Here is a 17943-nt window from a genome sequence, read left to right as displayed (position 1 = left end):
CCTGGATGACTGAGCTTCTCACCCTATCTTTAAGGGAAAGCCCAGACACCCTACGGAGGAAACTCATTTCAGCCGCTTGTATTCGCGATCTCGTTCTTTCGGTCACTACCCATAGCTCACGACCATAGGTGAGGGTAGGAACATAGATCGACTGGTAAATTGAGAGCTTCGCCTTGCGGTTCAGCTCCTTTTTCACCATGACAGACCGATGCAGAGTCTGCATTACTGTGGATGCTGCACTGATCCGCCTGTCGATCTCACGCTTCATTCTTCCCTCACTCGTGAACAAGATCCCGAGATACCTGAACTCCTCTACTTGGGGCAGGATCTCGCTACCAACCCTGAGAGGGCACTCCACCCTTCTCCAGCTGAGGACCACGGTCTCGGATTTGGAGGTGCTGATTCCCATCCCAGCCGCTTCACACTCGGCTGCGAACCGATCCAGAGAGAGCTGAAGATCACGGCCTGAGGAAGCAAACAGGACAACATCATCTGCAAAAAGCAGTGACCCAATCCTGAGTCCACCAAACCGGACCCCCTCAATGCCCTGGCTGCGCCTAGAAATTCTATCCATAAAAGTTATGTACAGAATTGGTGACAAAGGACAGCCCTGGCGGAGTCCAACTCTCACTGGAAATGGGTTCGACTTACTGCTGGCAATGCGGACCAAGCTCTGGCACCGATCGTACAGGGACCGAACAGCCCTTATCAGGGGGTCCAGTACCCCATACTCTCGGAGTACCCCCCCACAGGATTCCCCGAGGGACACGGTCAAATGCCTTTTCCAAGTCCACAAAACACATGTAGACTGGTTGGGCGAACTCCCATGCACCCTCCAGGACTCTGCTAAGGGTGTAGAGCTGGTCCACTGTTCCGCGACCAGGACGAAAACCACACTGTTCCTCCTGAATCCGAGGCTTGACTATCCGACAGACCCTCCTCTCCAGAACCCCCAAATAGACTTCTCCAGGGAGACTGAGGAGTGTGATCCCTCTGTAGTTGGAACACACCCTCTGGTCCCCTTTCTTAAAGAGGGGGACCACCACCCCAGTCTGCCAATCCAGAGGCACTGTCCCTGATGTCCATGCGACGTTGCAGAGACGTGTCAACCAAGACAGCCCTACAACATCCAGAGCCTTGAGGAACTCCGCCTCTTTTATAAACGAATTTTTATCTACCCCACAGGAAATTTAGTTATACTAGGAGGCTCTGCCCCCTTGCTCACTTCGCTCTCCAACCCCCATGTGGGCACTACGCGCTAGTCATTTCCCGAATCTGCCGCTTGCGACAAATCGTGCTTTGCTTTTGGATAAACACGAATATCAACTCTGTCTTTGATAACTCTGTCTATCAAAACTATTATCGCTGACAATTCATGACATGTTGGTTTATTATATATGCAGAGCTTGATCTTTCAGATTCATATAGAAATCCAAAAAAACTTCTTTGTCCGTATTTTTCAGATAAATTTCGTGTAAAGTGCGATACTTTTGGACCGATGGATTTTTATCCATTATTGGCTGTAGAATTTCAAATACATCAGATCGTTTAACTCTTTCAATTCTATGTTGCATTGCTTCTCCGTGATCATGAATATAAACCTGACCGAATTGTGGTTTCTTTCAAATTAAAATCGAAGTGGCTTTAATTGTTGCGGGACCACAGATTCATGGTCCTGAATCATGTAAGTCTATGTTTTGAGCATTGAATGATGCGAACACAAGCAGATTATTGTAGATTATTGTAGATTCAGATATTTTGCCTGTAGTGTTTGTGGATTTCACTTTCACCAAATAAATCTTTCATTTCACGCGGATACGCCTCTTCATTGGGAAGAAACACTACTTTTCCCTAATGGCAACACGAATTAGACTATCTACAAGTCTCCAACTTTAACTTTAAAGCCGAACAATATCTACTGTACATACTTCTGTCATATCACCTATGTCCATATATTCGATCTCTTTTCGCTGTTCCATTATTTTACTGAGTAATAGTTTCCATTTGTAAGCACTAATGCGATCTTTACTATCAGTTTTTTGAGACTTTCGAATTTTAGTATTTTCATAAACTAACCTGCTCTGCATGTGTATTGCGCCAATGTTTTTGAACCACTTTACGACATTCTACTTTGTCTTCTACTCTTTGTCTTTCATTTCCACTCCTGCTGGGACCCGTTAGGTTTTCAATTTCACTTGTTCCAAATTTGCACTTAGATTATTGTTGTTCTTTTTTGAATTCTTTTCTCTCCAACGTTTTTGGGCCTCTTTTCGACATGCTGTCCTTTCTTCTTCGCTTAGTCATTGACGTTTCAACGTTTCATCTAGAATGCATAAAACTATTGTTCAGAAAAGGACAACATCGAAGGAAACAAATAGATTGCGTGTCTTGAATTAAAATGAGGAATACGTAAAAATTTATAAGAGCTGAGAGCACAGGAACTATGTCTGACAATAGCATTCACATGAATGAGAGGTAAGTGGACCATATGCGTGGTTAAATCTCTTGGCACAAAGTCTTGTCTCATCTCGCGGGACTTGAAATATTCTCTCTGAAAAAGTCTCGTCTCATCTCAGGATTTTTTTTTTTTATATAATAGAGAGATTATTTCAATGAACTTTTGATCCATTTAATTATTTTTTTTTTCCATTTTTCAATAAAATGATTGGTTCCTTAAATCAAACACAGCAATTTCAACAGTTTAATACCTGTACAGCACACCTGTATCAATATATAGCTTATTTCAAGTTTAACATTTTAAGAGACCTTATATATTGTGTATATATGTGTTAATTTTCAACTAGAATTTGGCTTTATAAAAAAATATTGTGGATGTATATTTGTGGGAGAGTGCATCATGTGAAGGTGCAGTACTCTATAAAGGGCTGCTACCTTGCCTATTGCTCTGTGCTGCTGGGATAGGCTTAAACAAGTGGCAGTCAGAAATGGAATAAAGGTTTAATACAGCAAAGTTTGAGAAGTTTTTAATAAGTATGGCTTATTGGTAAAGTCATTAGCTTTGCTGCCTCAAATCTTTTTCCAGCATTCCTAAAACTACATAGATTAGGAAACAACATTACTTTAACAGTCACACCATGAAAAAAATGTGTTAACTGTTAAGATATAGGCAAGAAGATCAAAACGGAGTGGATAAAGCATTCACTATTTATAATTATGCAACTTAAAAACTAAAGTGTAACAATAAAATACATACTAAGAATTCTTCCAGAAAACAAATACAAAATACTCTATCCTTCCCCTTTATTTTACCACCACAAAAATGACTGCAACTATTTTTTTTAATGAGCAAGAATTTAAGACAAAAAAATGATACTATTTGTTTTTACCTTTGTCACTGAAGTCATCCACTAGAATAATTTCAGCAATGAGCTCTGGTGGGGAACGGTTTAGCACACTATGAACTGTTCGCAGGAGAGAGGACCAACCTTCATTATGAAATGGAATGATGATACTTGTATTAGGTAACTTTTCCAAGTACAGCTTTTGCTTGCAGCTGCCAAAAAAAGTGAAGATAAGAGTTATAGTAAAAAAACATTATTTTATAAAATATTTAAAGGAGGCAAGGAGAAGCGATTCATATTTTTTATAAAAAAAAATTAAATTATTTAAAAAAAAAAAAAAAAAAAAAAAGAGTCTTATGTTCTTGATGTAACAGCTAAATCAGAGCAGTCAGAATCTTATGACATTCTTGTCTAGACTTAATCCAATTGAAAAGTCGGTGTAATGACCTAATCATTGCCATCCACTGACACTCCCTATGCAATCTGTCAGATTTGGAGAGAATTTGCATGCAAAAATCGAAAAACCTAAATGTACAACTCTCATACAGGTATTTTCAAGAAAAGTCACAGCTGCATCTCTTAGCAGCAAAGTGACGAGGTTTAGTTGGAGTGGTTGATGGTTGAAAACATTTATGTAATTTGGAAATGCAAGTCTTTCATTCTATTTTGATTCATAAATGTTGAATGTATTATGTTAGTTAAGGAGAAAAAACAATGTATTTAAATTTGGTGGTATAACTAGAACAAAATGTGAAGTGACGAAAAGGTTGTTAGAAATGGCAATAACCAAAATCCTATTGTTTTATGTTCATACTAGGGGGCTCCGCCCCCGCTCGCTTCGCTCGCCAACCCCTGGTGTTGGGTAATTATAAATAGCGTGATGTATGTATGAGATGTAGCATAGTGTGAAGGTGTAGATGACGCACATAGGAAGCAAAGAATAAATTGCATGGCACAGTGTAAAGATTTATCGGAAAATTTGTTTGTACATAACATTAGTAGTAAAGATGGTGTCTTGTCCTTGAATGAGTTGTCCTTGGCATGGATCATTTATAACCTCAACTTTAACGTCAGATGAAAGTCGAACTCGTGAGAAGGCCACATAAAGTTGTACATGTCCAAAAACGGGTTCAGAGAGGTAGATGCCAACCTTGTTCATGGTTTGTCCTTGTGATTCGTTGATGGGCATGGCAAATGCAGGTTTAATGGGGAACTGTCGCCGTTTAAGTGTAAAAGGTAATTGTAGGTTAGAACGTGTAAGGTCAATTGTAGGAATCAGAAGAGTATTGTTAGCATGTGATCCTGTAAGAAGTTTTGTTTCAATAACATTGTGTGTGATGGTGTTGACGACTAAACGTGTACCATTGCATAATCCTTGTTTAGTGTTAAGGTTTCTTAACAGCATGATTATTGTTCCGATTGTAAGGTTAAGATTGTGTAGTGGTAATCCAGCTGGGTTAATAGTGTTGAAATATTCTAAGGGGAAATTAAGATGGTCATTGTTGGCATCAGAGTCAACTTTGTCAGAGCTTAGAAAGAGCTGTGCCTCTCCAGGAAGTAATGCAATGACTTGGTTATTTATGTGATAAAAATTAATATTTTTTGGATATAATATAGTCCGTTGTGTTAAAAGGGGTATTTGGTCTAATGTGAGTGCTGTTCCAAATATTTCCGTAATTAAGTCGTCGCAGATAAAGGCCTGAGGAATTGTAATAATATCTGGGTGAAGTCCATCCGTATTGGTGAGTGTCCCATCTCCCAGTTGTAATAACCAATTGTTGTATTCTGGATCTGGATATCGCATGTTTTGTACCAACTGTACCTTTTGAAAGCAATGGCAATTGTCCGTGTAACATTTTTTCTTCCGCAGTTTCAGAAGCTCGTTGTAGGCGCAGACGTTTATTTTTTTTTTTGATGCGGGTTCGTTTTTGTGGTCCCGTTACTCGAGCCGTCTCGTTCTGTACCCGTGATCGTGAATTCATGACTGGTTTGCTCTTTATCATTAGTAATATGGATAAGTAATAAGGAGGATCGCACTCACTGTTAATATGCGGACTGTTCGTTTCTTCGTATTATTACCAATCAGGTGTCGCGCCTGTATATGTATTGTAGTCCGGTCTCTTGTTGTTTATGTATGACGTCGTACGCGTATTTTAAGGTGGACTGAACAATAGCTGAGCGCATTGCATGTGGAACAATAGCTAAGCACTGTGTAAAATCTCCTCCTAATAAAAGTACCTTTCCCCCAAAGGGAATATTATTATTCATCAACGTTTGTTGAAGTTTATCAATGGTGTTGAGTAAGTGACTGGATGCCATTGTACATTCATCTATAATTAACAGTTTTGCAAGACGGATGTCACGTGCATTGTTACTGTTCATTTTCATAGTGGATACCGATGTTTCTGTGATTGGGATCGGTATTTTGAATAAGAAGTGACATGCGTTTTTGGAGCCGAGACATTTTTTCTTCAGTGGTTTCAGAAGCGCGTTGTAGGCTCTGACGTGTATTTTTTTTTTTTTCATGCGGGTTCGTGTTTGTGGTTCCGTTACTCAAGCCGTATCGTTTTGTACCCGTGATCGTGAATTCATGACTTGTTTGTTCTTTATCGTTAGTAATATGGATAAGTAATAAGGAGGATCGCACTCACTGTTAATATGGAGCCTTTTCTGTGGTTGTACAGTTAATAGTGCAGCATTGTAATGAGATTCACCTATTAAGGTGGAATGAACAATAGCTGAGCGCATAGCATGTGGAACAACAGCTAAGCACCGTGTAAAATCTCCTCCTAATAAAAGTACCGTTAGGCGGGGATAATCTGATTCAAATATGTTGTGTTGTCCGTACATGTGGGGTATTTGTATGATCTCGAGTGTTCGCTTTTGGTCGCTCTTCCGTTTTTGAGCCTCAATCTCGGGCTCGATGGGCGACCGTGTGTGGAGTCCGTAGTCTGTCCCGTTTAACTTTGGGGTGTGTGTCTGACTCCTCGTTTTTGTGTGATATGGGGGCGTTGCCTGATTTTATATTTTTGTTAGTGAAGGGGTGCCTTGTGTCTCATGTCTTCTTTATGTTAGTGTGTGAAATCCGTAGTCTGTCTCGTTTTGTGTGCCATGGGCTTTGTGTGGCGCTCGCGTGTGACTCCTTGTTTTTGTGTGGTAGGGGCGCGTTGCTTCATTACTTATTTCTGTTAGTGGAGGGTGGCTTTGTGTGTCGTGGGTCTGAATCCTCCTTTTTGTGTACGTCCCGTTTCGCCTGCTATGTCCGTAGTCTATCCTGTTTCGTGTGCCATGGGCTTTGTGTGGCGCTCGCGTGTGACTCCTTGTTTTTGTGTGGTAGGGGCGCGTTGCTTCATTACTTATTTCTGTTAGTGGAGGAGTGCTTTGTGTGTCGTGGGTCTGAATCCTCTTTTTTGTGTGTGTCCTGTTTCGTGTGCTATGTGGCGCCTGCATCCAATTCTTTTTTTTTGTGCGCTAGGGGTTTGTTGCATGACTTTTTATTTCTGTTAGTGGAGGGGGTGTTTGTGTGTCGTGGGTCTGAATCGTCTTTTTTGTGTGCGAACCGTTTCATATGCTATGTGGCGCTTGCGTGGGACTCCTTTGTTTGTGGTGTTCTAGGGGCACGTTGCCTCATTTCTTATTTCAGTTACTGGAGGGGGGCTTTGTGTGTCGTGGGTCTCAATCCTCTTCTTTGTGTGTGTCCCGTTTCATGTGCCATGGGCTTCGTGCGGCGCCGGCGTATGACTCCTTTTTTCTGTGTGCTATGGGCGCGGCGCCTCATTTCTTATTTCATGTTGCATTCCATCCGGTTGTGGTGTTCTAGGGAGGGGGGGTATTTGTGGGGCGCCTGCGCAGTTCGTCTTTTGCGTCCACGGCCCATGGCCGGATGTCCCTGCGTCCATCCGGTTTACCATTCTCGGTTAGTAATGTGGATCACCTCTGACTTAACTAAACTGCGTTTTTCTCATTTATCCATAAAAGACATAGAAGTCAGGTTAATTATTGCTTCCAAACTGGTCCCTCGGAGATGCGAGTATGAGTGGGTCTTGTGTGGGCCTTGATTCCACTGCTGCCAAGGATGTGCTCTGGTCCCCACCCCCCGCAGACTATGAACTAGATAAGCAGAGTTCAAGAATGTTGCATTAAAAACATTAAGTACACCAACTCATTAACTGGAAATTCTTAGATATTTTACACTGAACATTGTTGGCACATTTATGGAGATGTTGTGATGAATATGACATAATGCAACAAATATTAGTTTACTAGACACCAATTTTGTTCCATACAAATGGAAGTTATAACAATTAAGTCATTTTCTAACCCACTTAGTGGTGAACAGGTCGTGGGGGTTGCTGGAGCCTGTTCCAACCAACTAGGGTGCAAGGCAGAAACAAACCCTAGACAGGACACCAGTCCATCATAGAGCAAACACACATACACAAACACAAGGGCCAATTTAATATCACCAACCCACCTAACCTGAATGTCTTTGGACATTGGGAAAACAGGGAAACTCCACACAGGGAAGACCTAGGATATGAACCCTGCTCTCCTTTCTGCCCATCCCTAACATTTAAGTGAAAGGCTAGGGGAAAAAAAAAAAAAAAACTGCAACAAAATGTAATATAACTGAATTTATGACACTCTCTGTGAAGTCTGCCAGCACGATTTTTTCCCCTCTCACATTCAAAAAAAAACATTCCTAATAGGTCTACTGAAGACTTTAAATTTGCCCCATGTAAGTGATTGTGCATGTGTACAACCTACAATGGACTGGTATTTTGTCAAATAGTCTGCTGCCAGAATAGTTCCTGTCTTCACAACCTGAACTGGATTAACCACATTAAGAGTACTGTAAATCCCCAACGAAAAGCCACCCCACATTGGAGGCCGCCCCATTCTGTAAGCCGCAGAAAATGCTCATTTATATATTAAACTCTAAGATAAGCCACCCTATGTTATTAGCCACGGCGTTACTGAATTTACCAATCTGAAGTAAAAGCATCTAATTTGGCACGCCCCTGTAGGCATTTGCAACTCTATAGTGACATTATATTTGAGCGTGAACAATTGTTAACATTTTGCACTTACCGATATCATGCCGCAACGCAAGTCTTATGCTGCAGAATTTAAGCTCCAGGTTGTTGCTTTCATGAAAGAAAACAGCAATCGTGCAGCTGGAAACCACTTTGAAGTAGACACGTGAGAAACTGGTGGAAAGATGAGGAAGCTTTGCGTGCGCTTCCACCACGTAGGTGCGCAAGGCATACAAGGGAAGCAAAATGGCCAAACTTGGAGAAGTGACTTAAAGATTGGATTCTCGCAAAGCGTGATAACAAATTGAATAGTTTCAACAATAGCCATCAAATTGAAAGCACGAGGAATGGCGACTAAAATGGCAACTGAAGACTTCAAAGGGGGTCATAATTGGGTTTCTCACTTCATGAAACGAAATGGTCTATCTATCCGAGCCAGAATGACTGTGGGACAAAGACTGCCAGACAACTGGGAGAAGAAACTTGACAGTTTTAGAGAGTTTGTCGGCAAGGAAATCGAAACACTGAAACTAACACCGGATGACGTCATCAACATGGACGAGGTCCCGATGCAGATGGATATTCCATCAACACGCACTGTTGATAAGGTTGGTAAAAAGACCATATCAGTAACTACAACAGGTCATGAGCGGACAAGTTTTACGGTTGTTCTAGCTTGAATGGCAAGTGGCAAAAAGCTGAAGCCATTTGAGATTTAAGAGGGTGACAATGCCACAGGAAAAACTACCCTAGGGTATCGAGGTCTCAGTGAACAAGAAGGGCTAGATGAATGGGTGGACAAATGCTACAGAAGGCGGCCTGGAGCTGTATTTTTTAACAAGAAGAAGTCCTTGCTAATTTGGCTCTGTCTGCTCATCTGATGGATAGTGTTCAGAAGGCAGTGAACAAGGTTGGTGGTCACGTTGCTGTAATACCTGGTGGACTTGCATGCAAACTGCAGCCACTTGATATTTCTGCCATTCATGCATTTAAGTGCCTTGTGAAGATCAAGTGGGAATAATGGATGACGGATGGTGAGCATACATTCACTCCGTCTGGCCGGCAGCGACATGCGACTTACAGTCAAGTGTGCGAATGGGTTATTTCGGTGTGGAACAACGTGAAACCAGAAAGCATACAGAATGGTTTTCGCAAAGCCGGAATCCTTCCTCCACCTACAAGCCTACCAGCAGCACAAGCAACATCTGCAATATCTGAGAGTGATACTGGTGACGAAAGCGTGTCAGACATCAGCGACAGCAAAGCAGCACAGGTCGCAATCGAGAGGTTCGGCAGCGACAACAATGATTACGGATCTGATTTTGAAGGATTTGAAGAAAGGTAAGCCTAAGTACGTGTAGACAGATGATTGACATTGCTGTACTGCAGTACCCCCACCCTCCAGTCATTCAAATGAAAATTAAAAACTTGTCTTTTCCCAGCCAACAATAAACTTTTGTTCCTTTTATTTATGTTAAATTTTGCTTTTTTCCTAGCTTGTATTATATACTAGGATGTAATGTAACAAAGCCCTGAAAAAGTTCAATTTTACATTGCAGCAACGAACATGAAAGAGAAGAATGTGAAAAAGAGGCAAGATGCAGCAGCGGCAAGTGATCACTGAACCAATGATGGCGTCATTGACAATTTATTTTTTTTGTTTACTGGACAATTCATGCGCTTTTCAAACTGTGGACTTACTTTCTTACAGCCACTCGCCCCATTAAACCTGCAGTACAAAGTCTCCTCTTGACAGTAGAAACTGAGACCTGCTAACTTATATGCTCTGTGCTGCACTGAGAGCATGCTTTATGCAAATGAATGACAAAGCAGAAGCAATTGATGGGCCAAACAGAACCACTAACCAATAGGGTGGACAAATGACGGAAGAAGAGGCAGTGACCTGGACAGGAAAAGAGACATGATCACGTTTGGCGTCTACAGTCAGTCAGATATAAAATGGAAGGATAAAGCTCGTCAATGCTCAAGGACGATGTGGAGGTCAATGGTCAGCAAGCACACTAAACCTAGACTGCCAGTGTCGGGCATTACGGCTGTGAGCAGATTTTGCTTCGATGGTAGCCAAAAAGGGAGTGAGAGAGAAGCCGAGGCAGAAGTGATGTCCTCCATTTCAGTGGTATCAGGATGTGGGAAGGGGCTTTAGAAGCTTACGCCCCTAATCTCTTTCTGTATTTGTCCATCATATATTACACATCCCATGATCAATGTTACACCATTATACTAATGTGTGTGAAAGGCCAAACAAACTCCCCTACCCCCATCCACTCTTTGATTTTATATATAAGTAAGAACTTGCACAACAATCACTGAGGGGGCTAAGACCCTGATACCAGCAAATCCTAGACTGACAGTACCAGTTTAAACTTAATGGGTCTCCCCAAGCTACTCCATTATAATATTTATTCACAAAATCATTTATACTTACATGTGCATTTGCGTATTTTGAATGAGGATGCTCCACCCCTAAACCTGACCCCCTGCATCGGTGTTTGAAGTGGGACAGCATTTCTCAACTTTTTGCTTTTGATTTCCAACACTCTTAGGAGTATACCGGAAGTGTTTTATAGCATACTAGCTCTACCATAGTCATTCATTCCACTCTGTCTGCCTCCAGCCCCTGGACACAGCACTGGTAATTTCAAAAAGGACTCCTCATTTCCCCCACCCTCATAATTGTAACATGAAAATTGCCAGTGCCATTCTTAGATCATAGCGCTTGAATTTCTAATTTTGGAAGCCAAAAAAATTGTGTAGCGACACTCAAAGCTACTGCTCCATGCTCTTCAGATTAATACATCAGTGTAACACGTATGATTATGGCATTTATGTATATCCATCTGAAGCACTGCTTGCATATACATATGCACTTTATAAATAACATGTTTTATTATTATGGACATTAAAGGGGAACCTCATTCAAGCCACAAAAAACACGAAAAGAAATACTGTACTTGAGTGAACAGCATAAACCAAATGAAAATCATAAACATCTAATAAGGATAATAAACTCAAATTTCACATTATTCCTAATGGCTATTTAAAAAAATTGTGTTTTGCAATGACCATCAACAAAAGCCAAGTTAACAGGAATAGCCGGAGCTGATCTAATGCAGGAATGTTTTACTTGTGGACAACTATAAATAGCATGCTCAACAGTAAGTGGCTACAGTGACCTAATAAGGTTCAAAAGCCTTAACCATTACACCACACTGCCTGACAATAATGTCAGCCCTTGGTACAAAAAAAAACTACAAAATATTGTAAACAAAAGTACAAGTTAGTTAAAAAGTACTTCTGATATACCTGATTAACCCAACAGCACTATAACTGAGGCGCATTATCTTTTGAAATTTCTGGGTAACACAGCTAGTCAAACTATCAAATTATAAAAAGGATACTAAAACTGAGTCAAACAGACATCTTTCAAAGTTTTACACAATGCCACAGTGTCTTTACATCATAAAATTAATCTAGTCTGTAGGTATGATATATCAAAGAACAATATTATGCAGAAAACTTACTTTGGGTGTCTGATATCAGGCAATGAACGGTTTAGGGAGATTCTATCACTAACATAAATATTGAATCCATTCTCCCTGTAAGCTTGGTCAACACGATCCATATCCGTTAAGGGAAAAGGTTTTCCCTGCTCTCCATTTCCTAGTCCAAAAAAAAAAAAAAAAAAAAAAAAAAAAAAAGACAGATAAACTTACATGACTCATCATTAAATACCAATAAGTTGCTGGATGTGACATACCTGATCTTGCAGCATCTTTTCTGATAGCATTATAATCATGCCAGTCTTTTCTTCTCATTCCAATACCACCAAAATCATTTTTTTCTTTTGGTCTGACATGTGAGCCCTTAAAACACAATGCAAAATACTAGTTAATAAGAAAGTTAATTACTAGGTTAAGCTTAGAAGCAATTTACTATGCACATGGCCATTTATAAGAAGTCCCCTAAACAAAATATAAAATAATTAATAAAAATGTTAAAATTTCTTGGCTAATCTGAAAAGCAAATTAGTATGCAAAATAACCATTTAAGACAAGTGCTTTTTACACACAACGAAAATCAATCTTTTTAAAACCTAGACCTTAATTAAACTACAGTTGTTCAAACATCAGTCAAATTGGATATCTGAAATACAATATAAAAAGTTACTTTCTAACTCTCACTGCAACAGTAGTATCTAGAACAACCTTTCTGGTGTCCCAGTTTTTCCCATAGATGTCCCTTCAAAGTCAACCAAGTGTGCGTTCTTCCCTTTGATGACACACAGCTGTATTTATCAATAGCACCTGATGACCCCAAATCTCTTGATTCGCTAACACAATGTCTAACCTGTATCTCAGAATGGATGAATAGTAACTTTCTCAAATTAAATAAAGAAAAAACCGAAATCTTAGTGATTGGCAATAATGGATACAATGAGGCTATTAGAAATAAACTGGATGCATTAGGATTAAAAGTCAAATCGGAGGTAAAAAGCTTAGGGGTAACCGTTGATTGTAATCTGAATTTTAAATCGCATATTAATAAAATCACTAGGACAGCATTTTTTCACCTAAGGAACATAGCAAAAGTTAGACCTCTTATATCATCGAAAGATGCAGAGAAATTAGTTCATGCGTTTGTCTTTAGTCGGCTAGATTACTGTAATGCACTCCTCTCAGGACTACCCAAAAAAGACATCAATCGTTTGCAGTTAGTGCAGAATGCAGCTGCTAGAATCCTTACCAGGAAAAGAAAATCCGAACACATTTCTCCAGTTTTGATGTCACTACACTGGTTACCTGTGTCATTCAGAATTGACTTTAAAATTCTGCTTATGGTTTATAAAGCTTTAAATAATCTCGCCCCGTCTTATATATCGGAATGTCTGACACCTTATATTCCAAATCGCAACCTCAGATCCTCAACTGAGTGTCTCCTTAGAATTCCAAGAGCAAAACTTAAAAGAAGTGGTGAGGCGGCCTTCTGCTGTTATGCACCTAAAATCTGGAATAGCCTGCCAGTAGGAATTCGCCAGGCTAATACAGTGGAGCACTTTAAAAAACTACTGAAAACACATTACTTTAACATGGCCTTCTCATAACTTCACTGTAATTTAATCCTGACACTCTGTATATCCAATTCATTATAATAACTATTCATTCAAAATTTGTACTAACCCCTACTCTCTCTTCTGTTTCCTTTTCCGGTGTCCTATTGGTGGTGGCTTGTGCCACCACCATCTACCCAAAGCACCATGATGTTCCAACAATGATGGATGGATTAAAAGCCAGAAGTCTGTATAACCATCAGCATCAAGTGACTCCGTGAGAACCCTAACTACAAAGAGGACTATTTCATTTATGTTAGGTAGAATGCCCAAAGGGGACTGGGCGGTCTCGTGGCCTGGAACCCCTACAGATTTTATTTTTTTCTCCAGCCTTCTGGAGTTTTTTTTTGTTTTTTCTGTCCACCCTGGCCATCGGACCTTACTCCTTTTTATGTTAACTAAGGTTGTCTTATTTTAATTTCTTATTTGTCTTTTATTCTTCTTTTCTTCATTATGTAAAGCACTTTGAGCTACTTTTTGTATGAAAATGTGCTATATAAATAAATGTTGTTGTTGTTGTTGTTGTTGGTGAACTGAGCGTGATTGTCAGAGCAAGGATAGGGAACCCTATGGTGAAATACGGGCGATCTTCGGAGTGGCGACCCACTCCCATTATAAATAATGGAAACTTGTGAACCACTGGCAGTAGCCAACCCAGTGGATGACAACCAATGATCTAGAGTTCCAAATTTATTTTGTTTCCTTTAATTGGAGTCTTATTAAAAGCACACGATAAGGTAAAAAACGATTCAGTGGTGACCTGGGGCCACATGTATAAACGGTGCATACGCACAAAAATGTTGCATAAGCCCGTTTCCACGCTCACATCGTGATGTATAAAACCTAAACTTGGCCTAAAGCCACGCACATTTTCACGCCAGCTAAATGCTTGGCGTACCCAAGTTCTCTGCTCGGCTTTGCAAACTGGCGGTACCCAGCGTCAAAGCAGTGCTTTTGTTCCAGTGTGGTTTCCCTTTTTTTTTTTTACATCCACATCCCTGACGTGGCTTTATCAAATAAACTAATTAACAATATGCGGTTAATTTCAGTGTAAGGCATCTGATTGTAATTAACTTGTAACAATATAATGGTCCACGGAATGGCCAATCTATTCCAAATACCATAGCTGCTTTAGAGTTGTTCCTCTCAATGCACCACTCGGAGTGTTTATATCACTGTATCCGAGTGTAGAATCACAGCTCTACAGCAGCTGATCGGAATGAGAATTATCAGGATACAGCATCTAGCACACGCTGCCTCAACCATGCACACAGTCTATTGAACTACTCTCAAACGGCAAACGCTTCAGAGCCTTTCCTGTACGGACCTCGTTGTTCAGAAACCGTTTCATCCCAAGAACTAAACGCACTCAATCAGTCCATCAAGTGCTCCTTGTAGAACTGTTTGTACTTATTAGTACAATCATCTCACTGTAAACTTGCGTTATAATATTGCACAACCTGAACCACTTTAAAAAGCGCGTATTTACATATGATGACAATATCAATTTTAAGATGAAATGCAGCAAAATATGTTTATTACATTATACAGATAAAATGTTAACATTATTTAAATAATCTGTATTGTTAATAATTAAACATGTGTGGACATGGTGTTGCAGCACTAGCGACGGTCTGGTACCCTGTTCATTGATTGTTTCTGCCTCGCGCTGTATGCTTGCTGGGACTGGCGTGATCCTGGATGGATAGGTGGATGGAATAATTAAACAAGTACTATGAAGGTATTTCAATGTTCCTTAAAAGTTTTGAAGTATCGGCGTTCTAAGCTTACATCGGCTTAACATCTATTACACAACTGACTGTGTGGTGATTGGGTACTTGGAGAAAGAAAAGGAAGGAAAGGAAAAGTAGGTTAGTATGTTTGAAAGAGACAGTACTGCTGCAATAAATTATTTCATCGAAGGTTGCGCACAGCAAGCATCTTGCGTGAGGCAGTCTCTGGACGAGGCGCCAGCTCGTCATTAACACTGCGCCACTGTGTTGCCATGTTTAATAACATGCTTTAACTCCTATCATCATGAAAATGATATCAAGTATACATCTCAGTATTTCAATTATTCAGACAGCTATAATATCACGAATGTAATAATAATACTGTAATAATGCATTTTATTTATAGGGCACTTTACATTAGTAGTAAATCTCCAAGTGCTACATAAAAAAAATAAACAAAGGCAAAGCAAGATAAAAACAGATAAAACAACAATAATTAGTAGCATTCCTGTTAATAAGCTTTCCAAAACAGAAAAGTCTTTAGCGGTTTTTTTTTAAAAACAGCCCAAAATCTGCTGTGTGCTCAGGCTCTCTGGTAGGGCATTCCAGAGCCATGGAGCAGCTGCTGCAAAGGATTGGTCACCCTTTGTAAAAAAGTTTGGTCACAGAGGGGCGAAGGCGGTAGGTATTTGCAAAACGGAGTTTTCTTGTAGTGGATTGTAATATAAGGAGTTCCTTAAAATATTGTGGAGCATTTCCATGGATACACTGGTGAGTAAACAAAAAGAGTTTGTATTCAATATAGAGGTGAATAGGGAGCCAATGAAGTGACCGAAGGATTGGTGAAATGTGTTCAAATTTCCGCACCCTCATCAGGATTCTTTTGAAGGCTCTTGCCTCCATGCTTGCGGATGATGTGACCCAGGGGTAGCATATAGATGTTAAAAAGGGTAGGCCCAAGGACTGATCCTTGTTGTACCCCACAGGTGACAGTGTGAGTACGAGATTTAGCATCCCCCAAGGCCACATACTCAGCCCTATCTGTAAGATAGGACTCGAACCATTCCAAAGCAATGCCAGAAAATCCAGTTACATAGTGAAGATGATGAAGTAGAACATTATGATCTACCATATCAAATGCAGCTGTGAGGTCCAGAAGGATAAGGAGTGATGGAGAGCCCTGGTCAGCAGCCATCAGGAAGTCATTGGTGACTCTGACCAGGACTGTCTCTGTACTGTGAGAAGTTTGGAAACCAGATTTAAATTTTTCAAACAGATTGAATTTTTTGAGATGATACTGAAGCTGGACCAAAAACCTTTTCCAAAACCTTAGACAAAAATGGAGGGTTGGAGATCGGACGATTGGATCCTGAAGTGATAGCAAACCAAGAGGATTTTGTTGAAATGAGGTCTGATTTTTGCAGTTTTCAAGGCCAGTGGGACTAAGTCGCTCGGGAGAGAGTGATTAATGATATCAGTAATAAGAGGGCTTATATCTGATACATTAGCTTTTACCAGAGGAGTAGGAAAAGGATCCAATGAACACGTTGAAGGCCTCATCCTCTGTATGATGTCCTCAACTTCTTTAACTGTGGTACAGAGGAACTGGGAAAGGAAGCCTATTGGCTTTGGTGTAGAAACATCCGGCGATGGAGGGCTGGAGACAGACAATGAGGAGCGGATGATGTCTACCTTGGAGGTGAAATATTCAATAAAATTATTGCACTGCTCATCTGTGAAATTATTACAGGCATAGGTATGAGGATTGAGTAAATGATTTATCACAGAAAAAATTTGTTTGGAGTTTCCAGGACGGTTGTTGATTACATTTGAATAGTATTGAGATCTGGCAGTGGTCAGTGCTCTGGAGTAGTTTTTTTGGTGTTCCCAATAAGCTAATTTGTGGACCGTTAACTGGTTGCAACAAAACGCAGCTCGAGGGCTCGCCCAGCTGCTTTCATCTGTCAAAGGTCACTTGTAAACCGCGGGGCAGATTTTACAAAAGAGACCACTCGTAATGTAACTGGGGCATGGGTTTCAAGGATGTTCTGGAGCCCACTTTAATAATCGACTAATTCATTGACAGAAGAAAGGTGTGGAGCAATAAAAGAAGTTCTTAATGTCAGTATTTAAATCAGTCGAATTTATTTTTTCAGGCTCCTGAAGCAGATGCTGTGTTGTGGTTTAGAGTATAGTGAAAATGTGGGTAAATCCATTGAAACAATTTTGTGATCGGAAACACCCAGATCAAGTACTTGGAGGTCAGAGATGAAGACTGAGTCAGTAATGACTAAATTGAGGGTATGGCCCTTGCTGTGAGTGGGGACCTTGACAAGTTGCCTCAGATTTAGGAGCTCTAAGAGCTGGGCAGCAGAATAATTAGAGGGTTTGTCCACATGAATGTTCAGATTTCCAAGAATCAGTAAATTTGATTATGTTGTACAGAAAGATGAGAGCAGCTCATTCATTTCTGTAATGAAATCTGGGTGTTGTTTTGGTGGTCGGTAAATAAGAAGTATTGTTATAAAAATTGGATGTTTGCAATTAATTGCCAGGCATTCAAAAGTTGAGAATTTAGGAAGGGGGAGAAGTGATAATTGCAAACCTATACAATGGATTACAGCCAGCCCACCGCCACGTCCAGAGCCTCAGGCCTTTTCGAGGTAAGTGTACTCAGCAGGGCAGGACTCGTTAAAACTGAGTATACCCCAGATTTATGCCAGGTCTCAGGCAAACAAATAATG

At 40.4% G+C, this 17943-nt stretch overlaps 1 protein-coding gene across 1 annotated transcript in view; it reads right to left on the bottom strand.

Annotated features, from left to right (window-relative positions):
• LOC114660319 (polypeptide N-acetylgalactosaminyltransferase 10-like) overlaps positions 1 to 17943 on the bottom strand; it is a 112814-nt gene that overhangs the window by 70287 nt on the left and 24584 nt on the right. Inside the window, exons 2-4 of the mRNA XM_028812941.2 lie at positions 12117 to 12222; positions 11881 to 12019; positions 3348 to 3514 (exon numbers count right to left, since the gene is read on the bottom strand). Coding sequence (XP_028668774.2) covers positions 3348 to 3514; positions 11881 to 12019; positions 12117 to 12222 — 412 coding nt within the window. The remainder of the gene's footprint in view (positions 1 to 3347; positions 3515 to 11880; positions 12020 to 12116; positions 12223 to 17943) is intronic.

This window comes from Erpetoichthys calabaricus, chromosome 11 (genome assembly GCF_900747795.2).
Source record: "Erpetoichthys calabaricus chromosome 11, fErpCal1.3, whole genome shotgun sequence".
NCBI classification, from domain to species: Eukaryota; Metazoa; Chordata; class Cladistia; order Polypteriformes; family Polypteridae; genus Erpetoichthys; species Erpetoichthys calabaricus.
This window is presented reverse-complemented; position numbering and strand designations above follow the sequence as displayed.